General features: G+C 52.0%; 1 protein-coding gene across 2 annotated transcripts in view; it reads right to left on the reverse strand.

The window, feature by feature from the left end:
• RFX4 (regulatory factor X4) overlaps positions 1 to 4,055 on the reverse strand; it is a 93,117-nt gene extending 89,062 nt beyond the window's left edge. For both annotated transcript variants that reach the window (XM_035310293.1, XM_035310302.1), the window contains exon 1: positions 3,599 to 4,055. In XM_035310293.1, coding sequence (XP_035166184.1) covers positions 3,599 to 3,641 — 43 coding nt within the window. In that variant the 5' untranslated portion in view covers positions 3,642 to 4,055. The remainder of the gene's footprint in view (positions 1 to 3,598) is intronic.
• Positions 4,056 to 12,831: the final 8,776 nt, after the last annotated feature.

Here is a 12,831-nt window from a genome sequence, read left to right on the forward strand (position 1 = left end):
CACCTCTTCAAAAGTCTGCCCCTGAAGAGGCACTAATGTTTCACCACCCCATGGATTTCAGAGCTCCCGCGATGTCATCTGTCTCGCTGGGGCGAAATCCTACGTACTGAGACGGCGTCCCAGGGGATGCCCCCGCTTCTGCCCACTCCAACTCGCAAAACGCTCGCAAATCGAGCTTGAAAAACACCGGGGTGCTTCCGTTTGGAGACGCTGGGGATTTTAAGGCTATGCTAACCTCCTTCCTTGCCTGCACGCTCGCTGTCGGCACAGGAGCTGGTGGGAGCACCGAGCTCCATCTCAGGGTGCCGCAGCGGTGACTTTCTGCGGGACAGCTCTGACTGCCAGCGCGGGGGGCTCAGCACAACGTGGGCTCCTTCCACTGCTCCCAGCAGTGCTCTGCGGACCCTTTGCTCGGTGGTGGCCGCAGGAGATGTGCAGCTGTGGCCGGCCACAGAGGCTGCGGGGCTCTTTGCAGTCCTGCAGGCAGAAGCCGTAGTCTGCCTGAATCTGGAGCCTCCTCTTTAATCAGGGTTTTACTCGAGTAAGATCTTGAGGGACTTAAATAAACAAAATAATTTCCTGCTGTTGTCTACCCATTCTTATGTAAAATCTTGTTTTAGTTCTTCTCCCTTTCCATCCCTTTAAAGAGCTTTCCTTCGCTGCAGGTAAACAGCAGACTGCAGAGCAGTGCAAAGCCCCGCAATTCACCCTCCCCAAGTATTTTAGGATTAATTCAGTTGCAAACTAACAAATCATAAAACCATTCTTTTTCTCCGTGCCAAACTTAGGACGAACTTCTTAGCTCACGAGAATTTTGGCCAACTTACAAACCTCTTTGTAAAAAAAAAAAAAACAACACAGATTTTACAAACTTCCGAAAAACCCCTTGTGAGGAAGGGACCTGATGCAGTGCTGGGAGCCCCACGTCTGTCCCGCTGGGGACAGCGAGCTCTGCCTGCCGAGGATCGGGCCCTGCCACACAACCACCGGCTGCAGGAACGCCACGGCCAGCAGGCAACGGGACAGTTTTGTTGGCTTTTCTGTTCCCTTTCTTCCACGCGTGAAATCTTATAAGGTACGTGGTCACATAAGGCAAATAGCCAGGTCCGATTGTATAAGGAACCAGTGGTGCTGCGTGTTTGTATCGCATCAAATTTAGGATTCAAAAGTATCCTAGGATCTTCTTAACTGCTCAGCAGGTAAGAGCCTTTCTAAACGCGAATCTCGGAGCAGTAAATATATATATATATTAATTTCCTGGAGCAAAAATAAATCACAGTTTTGCTTGCCTATTAGCTAGGGAGAAAACGAAAACAATAGCAGCTTCATCTGTTAAAAAACTGTGCTGCAGTAAGCGCAGCAAACAATTTGCAGCAGCGAAATCAACCCCTCGTTTGGATCAAAAAAAAATTATATATATATAAAAAATCCAGACCTCGGAGTTCACTCCTGAGTGTTATGCGGGTGCTCTCAAATGTCAGCCCTGCTTTGGCTCGTAGCGTCCAGCGATTTATTATCGATATCGGCGGTTTCGTTAATTACAGCGGGATATGAAAGCCATTAATTCCCCGCAGCCGGCGCTCGCACGCCAGATGCTCTTTAAATGGCAAAGCTGATGGGAAAGGTCGCACGATCGGACCCGGCCCCGAGCCGGGCGCGGAAAGGCTTCGTGCCGCCTTTACGGGGTTTTGGACGGGCTCTGAAAGCCTACATCGCGTCCCCAGGACCTGTGGCGCTCCCAGCCCGGCGGCGTCTCTGCCGTCAAATGCGGGGGGCGAGGCGGCGGGTCCCGTCGAGGCCGCTCTCCGAAGAAGAGCCTCCTCTTCCTCGGGCCTTCCTCCTGCCCTCCGGCGGCGTTGCACGGCCCCGGGACCCCCGCGTGTCCCCCTCTGTCCCCGGCCCGTCCCTGTCCCCCGGCCCGTGTCACTAGGGGGGGCTGCGGCCGTGCAGAGGGGGTCCCGGCTCGGGGCGGGGCGGGTGGGGGGCTCTGAGGGTGCAGCACCCCAAAAGCCCCCCCACCAGCACCCCCAAAGCGCCCCCCGGTGCCCCGCAGCAGCTGCCGGGCCGGGCCGGGCCGGGGGAGCCGCTTTGAGCCCGCTGGGGGGGGTTAGGGGTCGAGGGGGAGGCAAACCCGTTAAGAAGAAATTAAACCACGAGCGATTTTTTTTTCCCCCCCGACGAAGCCGTATTTCCCCGCACCGCCAAAGGCTCTTCTAACAAGCGAAACTCGGGAGAAAAGCTAACTGGATTAAGCCCCCTGAAAAGGGGGGGTGAAGGTGCCTGAATGAGACAGCGGCGCAGCCCCACTTTTTGGCCATCTGCTCCGCACGGCCGAAGCGGTGGCTCCCGAGCAGCGCCCTGTGATCGCCCCTAAATCACCGCCGGCCCCGTGGGCTCTGCCCGCCGACGGGCGCGTAGCGAGGGCAGCGCCGGGACTCCCGGAGCTGCTTCGGGGGCAGGGACGGGAAAAAAAAAAAAAGAAAAAAAAAGAAAAAAAAGAAAGAAAGAAAAGAAAAAAAGAGCTGTAAGGAGCTGTTTTGGGGCGGGCAGGGGCCTTTGGGGTCCCCGCGGGGACATCCCCCGGCCCTGCCGGTGGCAGCGCCCCCAACCCGGGCTCCTCTCCCCGGCGCGGGCAGCCTCCCCGCTTTTAATCTCTTCCTTTTTTATTAAATACTCTTCTCGGTTTCGACTCGTTAAAATCATTTCGCAAAACGCCCTTTTGGGGCCGACGGTTGGGAAAGCCCGAGGAGGAGGGGAGGGGAGCGGAGAGGGTCGTGCCCCGCCGACCCCCGGCGGCCCCGTTACAGAGGCTTGGGGCCGGCCCGGAGCTTGGGGGGCTTTGAGGGGCTGTGGCGGGGCTGTGGGGGGCTGCCGGGGGGCTGCCGTCGGGGGGACCCCGGCCCCGCTCTCCGGGCGCCCCCTCGGAGGCTGTGCCCGGGCAGGAGGGATGGATGGAGGGACGGAGGGAGGGGGAGAGGGAGGGAAGGAGGGCGGGAGGGGGCTGATAAAATAAACTCGGATCGCCAAGGTTGGTTTGGCGGCTGGCTCCGGGCCTGCTGGTGCCCCCGTTCCGGAGGGCTGGGGCCGGTGGGGAAGGGGAGCAGCGGGCTCCGAGCGATGCGGAGGGGCCGGGGCCGGCCCGGGGCCGGCAGCCCCTGTGGGGTCGCCACGGGGCCGGGCCCTGCCCGGGGACAGGACCCCAGCACGGCCCGGCGGGAGGCAGAGGCGGCCGTCGGGGCTCGGCCCTCGGGGGAGCGGCGCCCCCCGTTTCCCCGTGTCCCCCCCCGGGCGGGACGAGGCGAGCCCGGGGTTGGGCTCCCCAGCACAGCCCCGCTGCCCTCTGAGGGGCTCCGCTCCAGCCTAAGCGGGCGCCTAGAAGTGGAAGCGGAGAGGGATTAGTTTGCCGAAGGAAAAGACAAAAAAAAAAAAAAAAAAAAGGAATAAAAGGGGGGAGAGGGGGGAAGAAAGGAAAAAAGCCCCTCTGCTGCGTCGCTTCTGGCCGGCTCAGCCCGCACCGTGCGGCCGCTGGCTCCCCGGCGCCACTGTCAAGTTGCAAAGTGCTCCCCGGCGGGCGAGGGGAGCGGAGGGGGGCACTTACCTGTGGAGTCCATATCGGGTTCCTCCAGCAACCCACAATGCATGCTCTTCCCATGGACGGGACGGGAGCCCCAAGGTCCCGGGGTGCGGAGAGCCCCAGCTCGGGGGTGCGCGGAGCCAGGCGAGGGGCAGGGAGCGGGGTGGGGAGGGAGGGCAGAGGCAGATCGTGGGGGGGGGGGGGGTGGGGGGGAGAGCGGGAGAGGGGGACACTCCGTAATCCAGCAGGGCAAAGCCAGACCCGTCAAAATGTTTGCGGATGTTTCATGGGAAAAAGCATCATTTTATAGAAGCCCTGATGGGAGAAATGTCATTGATAGGCCAGCCAGCCTGATGAATGGCTGCTACTCAGATGGGGATGTGGCAAGGCTCAATGTGAAGCCCATTGTGATGCTGTTTTGAATAAGAAAAGCTTTCCTCCAAAAAGGGGGGCCTTAGATCTACGCAATCCCAACACTTCGACTTCCCTCTTCTATTAGAGCATTAGAAACGTTTTTCTTATTTAAAGTTCCAGCGGCCTTTCCACTCCTCCCTTCCCCCCCGGCCCCCACCCAACGCCTTTGGCTCATTACAGCCCCGGATCAAAATTGGCTTAGATCTTCAAACGGGCAGGAGGCGCGGGGCTGCGCTCCTTGGGGCCGCGGCCGTCCTCCTCCTCCTCCTCCTCCTCCTTCCTCCTCCTCCTCCTCTTCCTCCTCCTCCTCCTCCTTCTTCCTCCTCCTCCTCCTCCTCCTGCGCGGGCACATGGCGTTAGAGCCGCACAGCTTCCCAAACGTCCTGCGAGCGTAGTTTACCGGGAAAGGAGGAAATAAATAAATAAATAAATAAAAAGGGGGCGACGTGTGTGGGTAGGGAAGGAGCAGAACGAGGGGGGTGTGAGGGGAGAAGCTGCCAGCGCCCGGCGAGCAGTGCCGGTGCCTGGCCCCGGGGCTGGCGGCTTCGTGTCTTGGGGGAGCAGGGGGGGACCCTAACAGACCCTAACAAACCCTAACAGACCCTAACAGACCCTAACGGATCCTAACAGACCCTAATAAACCCTAACGGACCCTAAAGGACCCTCACGGACCCTAACCCGAGGATCCCGGTTTTAGGGTCAGGGCGTCGCGGGGGGGAGAGGTGGGGCAGGAGCCGGGCTGGGAAAAGTTGCTTATTCTGCGTGCGGTTGTATGTGCTGGAAGTGGAAGTAAAAGTGCAAAGCTGGGGCTGCGATAAAAGTGGCTGGTTTAGGGAAGGAAAAGCTGTGATTAGAATATGAATAGGGCTCCAGGAGAGGAAGAGAAAGGGGGATTATAGCTGAATTACTTTGACCATGGACAGAGCCAACGTTTTCCACTCTTCTCCCCCTCTCCCCTCCCAACACCCAGACTGCCCCCCCTCCGGAAAAAAAAAAAAAAAAGAAAAAAAAAAGAAAAGAAAAAAAACTCACAGCAAAACAAGCGGCGAGGCTGCCGAGCAGGAAGCCCGGCGGGTCGCGGTGCCCTCATACCCTGAGGCGGGCAGGGCCGGCGGGGCTAGCGGCACCCAGCTGGGACAGCGTGTGGGGACACGATGTGGGGGGACAGTGTGGGGGGACAGTGTGGGGGGACAGTGTGGGGACACGGCCCCGGGCCCTGCAGACCCCCGGCCTGCCCCTGCCTGCCCACCGCCATTAGCGCCCAGTCAGGGACAGCCCTGTCAGGGAGGGTGCAGGGCGCCGGGGAGGGCGCCGAGGTTGTTTTTGGCTGCAGCTGCCAAGCCGAAGTCATTCCAGCGCCCACCCCCCGTTTCTAAGCCCCCAGCCCCGTTTCTAAGTCCCCAGCCTCGTTTCTAAAAGGGTTTTATTACCGGTGTTTTCCTCTCACCTCGTTCTCCGAGGGCAGCCCATGAGGCGCAGGGCCCAAGCCTGCTGTGGGGACACCTCAGGGGCAGTTTAGGCCTTGAGCATGGAGTTGTCCCCAAAAGGATTTAGAAAGCAGTGTTAGCTGTAAAATATAGAAAACTCGAGCTGTGCCGTGGGGAGCAGCATACGGAGAGGTTACCAGCTGCCAGAAGAGTTGGCAGCAGGTGGGGGACACCTACGGTGGTGCTGGTGGGAAGTCTGCTCTACCTGCTCTAAGCTTCAAGGAGCGGCTTCTGCGTGGTTGTTGTCCCGCTGATCAGTAAAATCACACTACAGGACGCAAGAACACAGAGATACGCTCTTTGTAGGGTGGTGAGGATAAGATTCAACTGGGATTTTGCACAGGGTGGAGGCTTGGCCATTTCTTTAACAACACAAAGTTATATGGTGTCTACATGGGACGGAGCACGGGCAGCGCCATCAGCAGCGCTTCTGTCAGACCAGGGGTGCTTTTTGAGATCTGCCTACTGCCCACTTCTCCAGATTAGCTCCTATCCTCACGTTCTTGTGGAATATGTCAATGCTGGCATCTTCCCGCTTTCCTAATCCCCTCCTCGGTGTGTCAGATCACTCTGGTGTCCTTCCACGGCTCATTGTTACGTTTGGGTTTCGCTTACACTTTTATAAAAGCGTCTCGTGCTTCTGGATATCCCACATGACTCTTAATAAAGGAGATCGTTCTTCTGAAAGTGCAGGGCATCTCCTCCTGTGAAAATCTGGTTAACGTAATGTGCCACGAGTTGGAAGTTTACAGATGGAACGACGGCATGGCACTAGCCTTTCTTTCAAAAATGTCAGCTGCAGGATTTGATTTGATACAGAGTAAAGGGCAGGTCTTGGCAAGGATGCAAAAACTATACCATGGGGAATTTTCACTCCAGATTCTTGTCTACGCAGAACATCTACAAACCATAAAATAAACAGGATAAGCCTACACTGCATCAGATGAGGTATTTGCAGGGGAGAGAGGCTCTGATGCTATTGTGAAAGGAACACCTTTGTTCAAGAACGGTATTACGAACTTGTGCAGGTGCTTGGAGAGAAGGACAGGGTCATCAAGGGAACAGAAAGCCTTTCCTAGAGGCTGTTGGTTTCACAAAGCAGACACAGAGTGGAGATATGACAGTTCACATCAACTTATAGCCCAGAAAATTTTAGCTATTTCAAAAACAGGTTTCCACGACTTCCACGACTTTCATTCTGCAATTGATTGCACCAACAGGCTGCAGCCACACATATTTGTTTGCTGTAAGAAGCTCCTTACACTGGTACTAGACTCTAAACATCAATTTTAGACTCTAACATAAATAATTTGGGGCCAAATACCTAGGATTAAGAGCTATTTCAACAAAACAACACTGTTGGAACAGGAACGAAAGGGTATAAAGAGTTATTTATTAACAGTAGGCTGAAGTCCTACCGAAGTTTTCGCTTGGATTAGCAGGGATGAGAACCTGCATTAATTTTAGTAATGTGAGTGGCTTGTGAAAAGAGTCATACAATGTGGTCATCTGCAATACCAGGGATCTGGGGTCAATGGCTCAGGGGATCTTTTTGGATCCCAAGTATCTCACCACAGACTGTATGATTGCTGGCAGCAGCCACTTGCATAGTGAGACTATTCATTATTTTAGCAGAGGCTGCAGTCTGTGAGCGGTTCCATATTTTCTTACTTGCCTTAGCCTGCAGCCTCTGTCTCAGAATGAACAAACACTTCTGGCTGCCCTCTTTCCCAGTTCTATTACTCCGTTTCTTCTTTCTTCACTTACCGAGCAAATACCATGGAAGAAGAAAGAGAATGATTTTTTTTTTTTTTTTGTACTGGCTTCCCTTTCCCACTTACTTTATTATGAGCACAGGAAATGCTAACTTTACTTTACATATATTAACACCCCTTAGGAAGCTGTACACATAGGTGAAGGACAGGATATGGAGAAAGATGACAGAAGACTTTTGGAATCAACTCCGTGTATGTGCTTGGAGTGTGATGCTGACAGATGCAGGAACTGGAAGAAGAAGATCAAAAGGCTGCCTAGGTAAACACGTGCACTGATTCCTTCAAAAGGCTTGAATTGACACAAGCACTGAGAGAAAGTGGCTAGGGCAGGCACATATGCAGCTATCTGGGAGAAAACGAGCAGAGGAGCTGAGATGCAAATGATGCATATGATGCATATGATGCAAATGATGCAAATGATGCAAATGATGCTGAGATGCACATGCACCGGGAGGGGGTACCTTCTTTTTAGCCTGAAAGAAAAGTAACGTTAATTGCAGCTGGCTTGATGTAACTCTAGAGATGTCTGAAGCCAAGTTTTGTCGAAGATGAGTGTAGGTCAACCTTAAGTGATACTTTATGAATGCCTGTGAAAGGCATTTTCTCAGCTCCAGTTCTCGGGGTTGTGGAGAACTGCAGTGCCAGTGTTGCCAGACGGGACCAGAGAAAACCTCTTGCTCATGCTGGTCAGCTTCAACCTGCCTGGAGGAAGGGCATTCACTCGTCTGGTCCCACAGGTCCAGGCAGTATCAGTGCCCATAGGAGCCCAGAACCCCTGCATCCGGGGCTGCTGCCCAGAAGACTCGGCATGGGAGTCTCTTGCTGACTTTAGTATGAGAGAAGGGCAAGGAGTCATCGATTCCTGAGCTTACACCAGATTTAGCTGGCTTTTGTTGTGTGTGGCTGGTACTAGTTACCAGAGGATTTGTACTGTGTGTTGGAAGAAGAGCCAGCCCTAAAAGCTATTATGGACAACAGACACAGAAAAGAACCGTTCCAGAATGCCGAACAACTGGATGTGAAGCTGTCATATCCTCTGAGATGACTGGCTGATAATGAGTTTCTTTTGATCCGCCTGGAGCACGCAGCATTACCTTCAGTGCCTGCCTGGGACTGGCTGGGTGAGGCTCGAATGCAGAGTTCAGTTTTCAATTCACTCTGAGATAAAGGTAAAACTACTTCCATCCTTAGAAAACAGTTTTAGCAAGAAATGAGGAATTTACTGTTTAGCATGTTAATTTACTTTCTTCTTAGTTTTTACTCACCATATGCATAGGTAAAGCAGCTCCCCAAAACTGATGGCAATAAAAGACAATGCCGCTGCTGCTGTTAGCAGCAGGGAGTTGCTTTCGATTTGGTCCTAACATTCTGTTTATGTACTGACTGTGAGGAGAGGACAAAGACATGCAAAATGAAGCTATTAGAAAAAATAATCGGTCGTTGCAAATACCTCAGAGGTACCTGCCTCGGGAAATAAATGAATAAAGGAGAAACTGTAATTAGGACAAATATAGAGCTGTTTTTTCCCCCATCAGCAAGATGCAAAGAGCAATCATTTGCTCTTGAGCCTGGAAGGATTTTCTGAAGATGGAACAGAGACCCCAATCCACTCACAGGGTGGCCGTGTGATTTACTAGATGATCTTTAATTCCCTCCCAACCCAAGCCATTCTCAGCCAGCAGGAATCTTTGCTGTTGACTTCCTAGAGATAGGAATGAAGCCGTATAAAGATTCCAGCTGCAAGAAATCTCTGTGTTGGCTCTGACCTGGGTTTAGAGGGAGTTTAAGAGTTCTGGTGTTCCTAGGGACATACACTCATATGTGTCTATGGCAAAGAGGTTGTGCTCGTCTCCTGAGTCCCCATGGTGAGATCTATAATGATTGCTGAGAGGCAAAACTGTTCCACTGGCCGATTCCAGCACTCTTTGCTACTCCGAAAAGTGGAGTCCCACCAAGTCCATGGACACAGGCCAGAGTAAGGTTGACAAAGTAGCCAGTCCTGACTCCTGTGCCCCTCTACCCCTTCCCAAAGATTGAACTTCCCCACTGAAACTGGCAGGTCCAGGCTGAGGCGGAGACGTTTCATGACAAAGATGGACTGAAGTCAGAACTTTGTTTCAAACACACTCAAGCTTCTAACAGCACTTAGGTCTAAAACGTGGATCCACTTTCTGGGCTTCTGAGCCTTAGACACAGAAACTGGAATCCAGATCTTCACTGCGCCTTGCACACATTAAGCCTCCCAGCACTGGTCCAGATAATAGCAAAGAATCACCATCTGGCTGGATTTTACGGTTTGATGAAGTGCTCAGTTTTAAGGCAAGCACGTGTCTGGCACCTGGGGACTGCAGAGCCCTGATCCCAGTTCTGGCACAGTCTTTCTGTGGCCCTGGGCAAGTCACGTCCTCTTCGGAGGAGGGAATTCATCAAGTGCCCCGTGGCCCCGCTGAAGCAGCAGCGGGCTGTAAAACAATCCTCGGCTCCAAGAGAGGCTGGAGGGGCCCCTCAGCAGCGCGGGGCCAGCTCCGTGCGGCGGCCCAGAGCATCTGGCATGGGGACACAGCTCCTGCGGGACACTGCACGAGGGCTGCGAGCTCAGGTAGGTTGCTCCAGGGCTTGGGCTCGCTTGTGCTAGCATCAGCCTAGTCCTCAAAAGCCTCAGCAGAGAGGCAGCACAGGTGAGCTTTGAGCCCTTCTAGTTTGGTTCTGCAGCTGCACGATGGCATTCGTACTTACAATCTGACTCTACAGGTGTGTTCTGAGATGGGTTTACAGATCCATTTTCAGAGGTACAGCACTACTTGCTTGCCCCTTGTTATCACTGAACAGTGACGTAAAAGCCTAGAAAGACTGAAGATTAACTGTGACTTACTCCCATATTGCTATAAGCCACAGGTATCTTCCATTTATGAGCAAGAAACCCTGAGAAATGACATAATGGCAATTTCTCATCATCGTGGGTCATTTTTCATTAGTTTTCCTCCTTTTTAAAACAGCACATAACTAGGGAGTCCAAGGAATTCAAAGCCCCCTTTGCTGTACACTGCAGCTTCTTTGTAAGCAAAACTCTTAACGAGATACGGGCATTAAAAACAAAATGAACAGTGCTTAGTAGTAGCCCTTTTATTTTCTACATCTTAAAATTATTAAATCCCAGTATGCCCATATTTCATATTATAACCTCTTTGAATCCCAAAATGGGCCAGTCTGGTTTCATTTTTCTTTATAGTTTTCTTTTCTTGTTTCCATGTTTGGAAACATTTACCTTAAAAAAAAAATAAGTCGAAAGCTTTTAAATGTAAATGACTACGTGAGGCTGTTCCTCTGCATTCTGAGCAAGCGATCTACCTTACCCACAGCTCCAGACATGGCTAAAAGTCCTGGGTTTTGTTCTGCCCCGGTGCGTTCTTGCAGCCCATCCCTGGCTTGATTCTGCTTCTCGCAAAGAACCGTACAGCTAGACATGGATGGCGTTTGAAGGCTTTTAATTAACATCTGCCTCTTGCAGTGAAATAATAGAGTTAATTACTGAATTCTAGGCCCCAAACTACTACTACCATTTAAAAGCATTGGATTCTTTACCTGGAAAGCAAATGGTATCTCACAATATATGGAGTTAGATATCTCTTCCAGCAGAAGCACACAGCTCAGGCTTATCTGAGAAAGTGGGTTGTATTCTGCATTTCAGCTGGGACTACTGCCTGTGACCTTCATGTCGAATAGCACTTCGGGTAGAAAGCCTTTCCTGGGCACTGACTAGCAAGATAAAGAAGTTGCAATGGAGCGAAAACTTTATGGTGGTTTTCTACCCGCAGCTCCTTGTGCTGACACCTTAGGGTTCAGTTAAATCTTTCAGAACACTCTCTCTTTCAGCTCATCTCTCTTTCATGGCAGGGTAGATCTGGGGAAGTCTAGTTACGGCAGTACAGCCCTTCGCTGGCATGAGACCTCTTTGTGAAGGCATTCACTGTATAAAAAGGGGGGAGGGGAGGGTGGCTAGGAAGATAATTGAAAGGATTGCAAAGATGAGGCTCACCAGCAGAAAGCAGTGTGGCAGCTGTGGGGTTCTGAGGATGTATTTTACTCCATTAGTCCCTGTGTCGCAGCTTTTCCTGGCTGCAGTAGGATTCCTTCCTTGAATCGCCACTTTGATCACCATATTCCAGGAACCCGTAGCTGTTTGTTCAGTTTTTGCTGCTGGTTTTGTAATGCTTATTCCAGTGCCAGGAGGTTACTCACAAGTGTCTTGTGAAGGGACACAGACAGCCTCTTCAAGAGAGGCAAGAAGTAAAAACTGGAATTTCAGCTCACATCTGTACACATATAAGCCTCCTGCGTATTCACAGGCTTATGTAAGGCAGCGATAGCATGTAAATGAAACTAATTCAGGTATCACCAGAACAATTCACGGTGAATGGCCCTCACTCACCCCCAGACATGTCTAGCTTTTAAGTTCTACTGGACCCACCACCACTAAAGTTGCTCCTTTCTTCCTGAACTTCAAATACCACAGGGGATTCCCTTCACCCTCAGAAAATCTACCCCAAAACTATTCCCAAGCTGCTTTCACCAGCCTGAGATAAAACAGCTGCGGGGTCACCCCCTTCAGGGCTGCACATAGACCTGGTCTCTCAACAGGGTTACACGTGGCCACACTCCTCCGCTCCTCCTCTTCATCTCTGCTGTGTCTGCTTAAATTTCTGCAGGTGTAGTTGTGCACGCTGCTCATTCTTTAACGCCCTCTAGCTCAGACCATCTAACTGAGGACACCACCTAAGCGAGGATGAGGCCAGCAAGAACACCTCATCCTCAGAGTAGTTCCCTAGATCCAGGTCAAAACTTCCCCCCACCAGTAGGCTGAAGCCTGTGAGGCTCACTCCCTCTGGTGGTGCACCCAAGCCTCAGTTTGGCAATCTCAGGGAGCAGAGCGGTTTGTTAATTTGGTTGGGGCTTTTGGTTAACCTCTTCCTCCAGTAGTTTGCGAAGGGCAGTTCTGGGTGTGTATCATTCTGTTATCGCTCTCTGAAAATAACCATGAGCTGTTCAGATCCTGGTAGAGGTTCTTCAGGAGCTTTTCCAGTCCAATGTGCTGTGTTGGCTTTTATCTTGCTGAGAAAAAATGGAGAGTACAATCTACCCTTTCAGATTTGGTTTGTGACCCATAGTTTAAGCATTCTGTCAGCAGCTTAGAAAGCAAACCTTTCCGGTGAATACTCATCTGGGCTTCTTATCCAGCTAAGAGAACAGCAGCAACATGACTGCAACAGTAGTTTCGGGATCAGCACACACAAGGCAAAGAGCATCTCAGCACTTGGAGAACAAAAGCAGTGTTCTGCCCCTCTCGGATCCAGAGTGCTGCGTTTTGCTGAAGCACCTGAACGTGCACATACTGCATCCTGACGTCAGTGAGACTGCTCCCGTACTTAAGTTAACCCTGTGCTTTGCCAAGTAGGGGCTTAAGGGAGGTTAGAGTTGTTCTAAGAGAACTCTTGGTTCATCCCCTGCTTTAGCTTTAGCCCTTAGATCTCATATGGAAAAGTTCAGCTGAAATCCTGCTCAAAACGACAAATTTCAAATTCTT

Source organism: Oxyura jamaicensis, chromosome 1 (genome assembly GCF_011077185.1).
Source record: "Oxyura jamaicensis isolate SHBP4307 breed ruddy duck chromosome 1, BPBGC_Ojam_1.0, whole genome shotgun sequence".
Lineage (NCBI taxonomy): Eukaryota > Metazoa > Chordata > Aves > Anseriformes > Anatidae > Oxyura > Oxyura jamaicensis.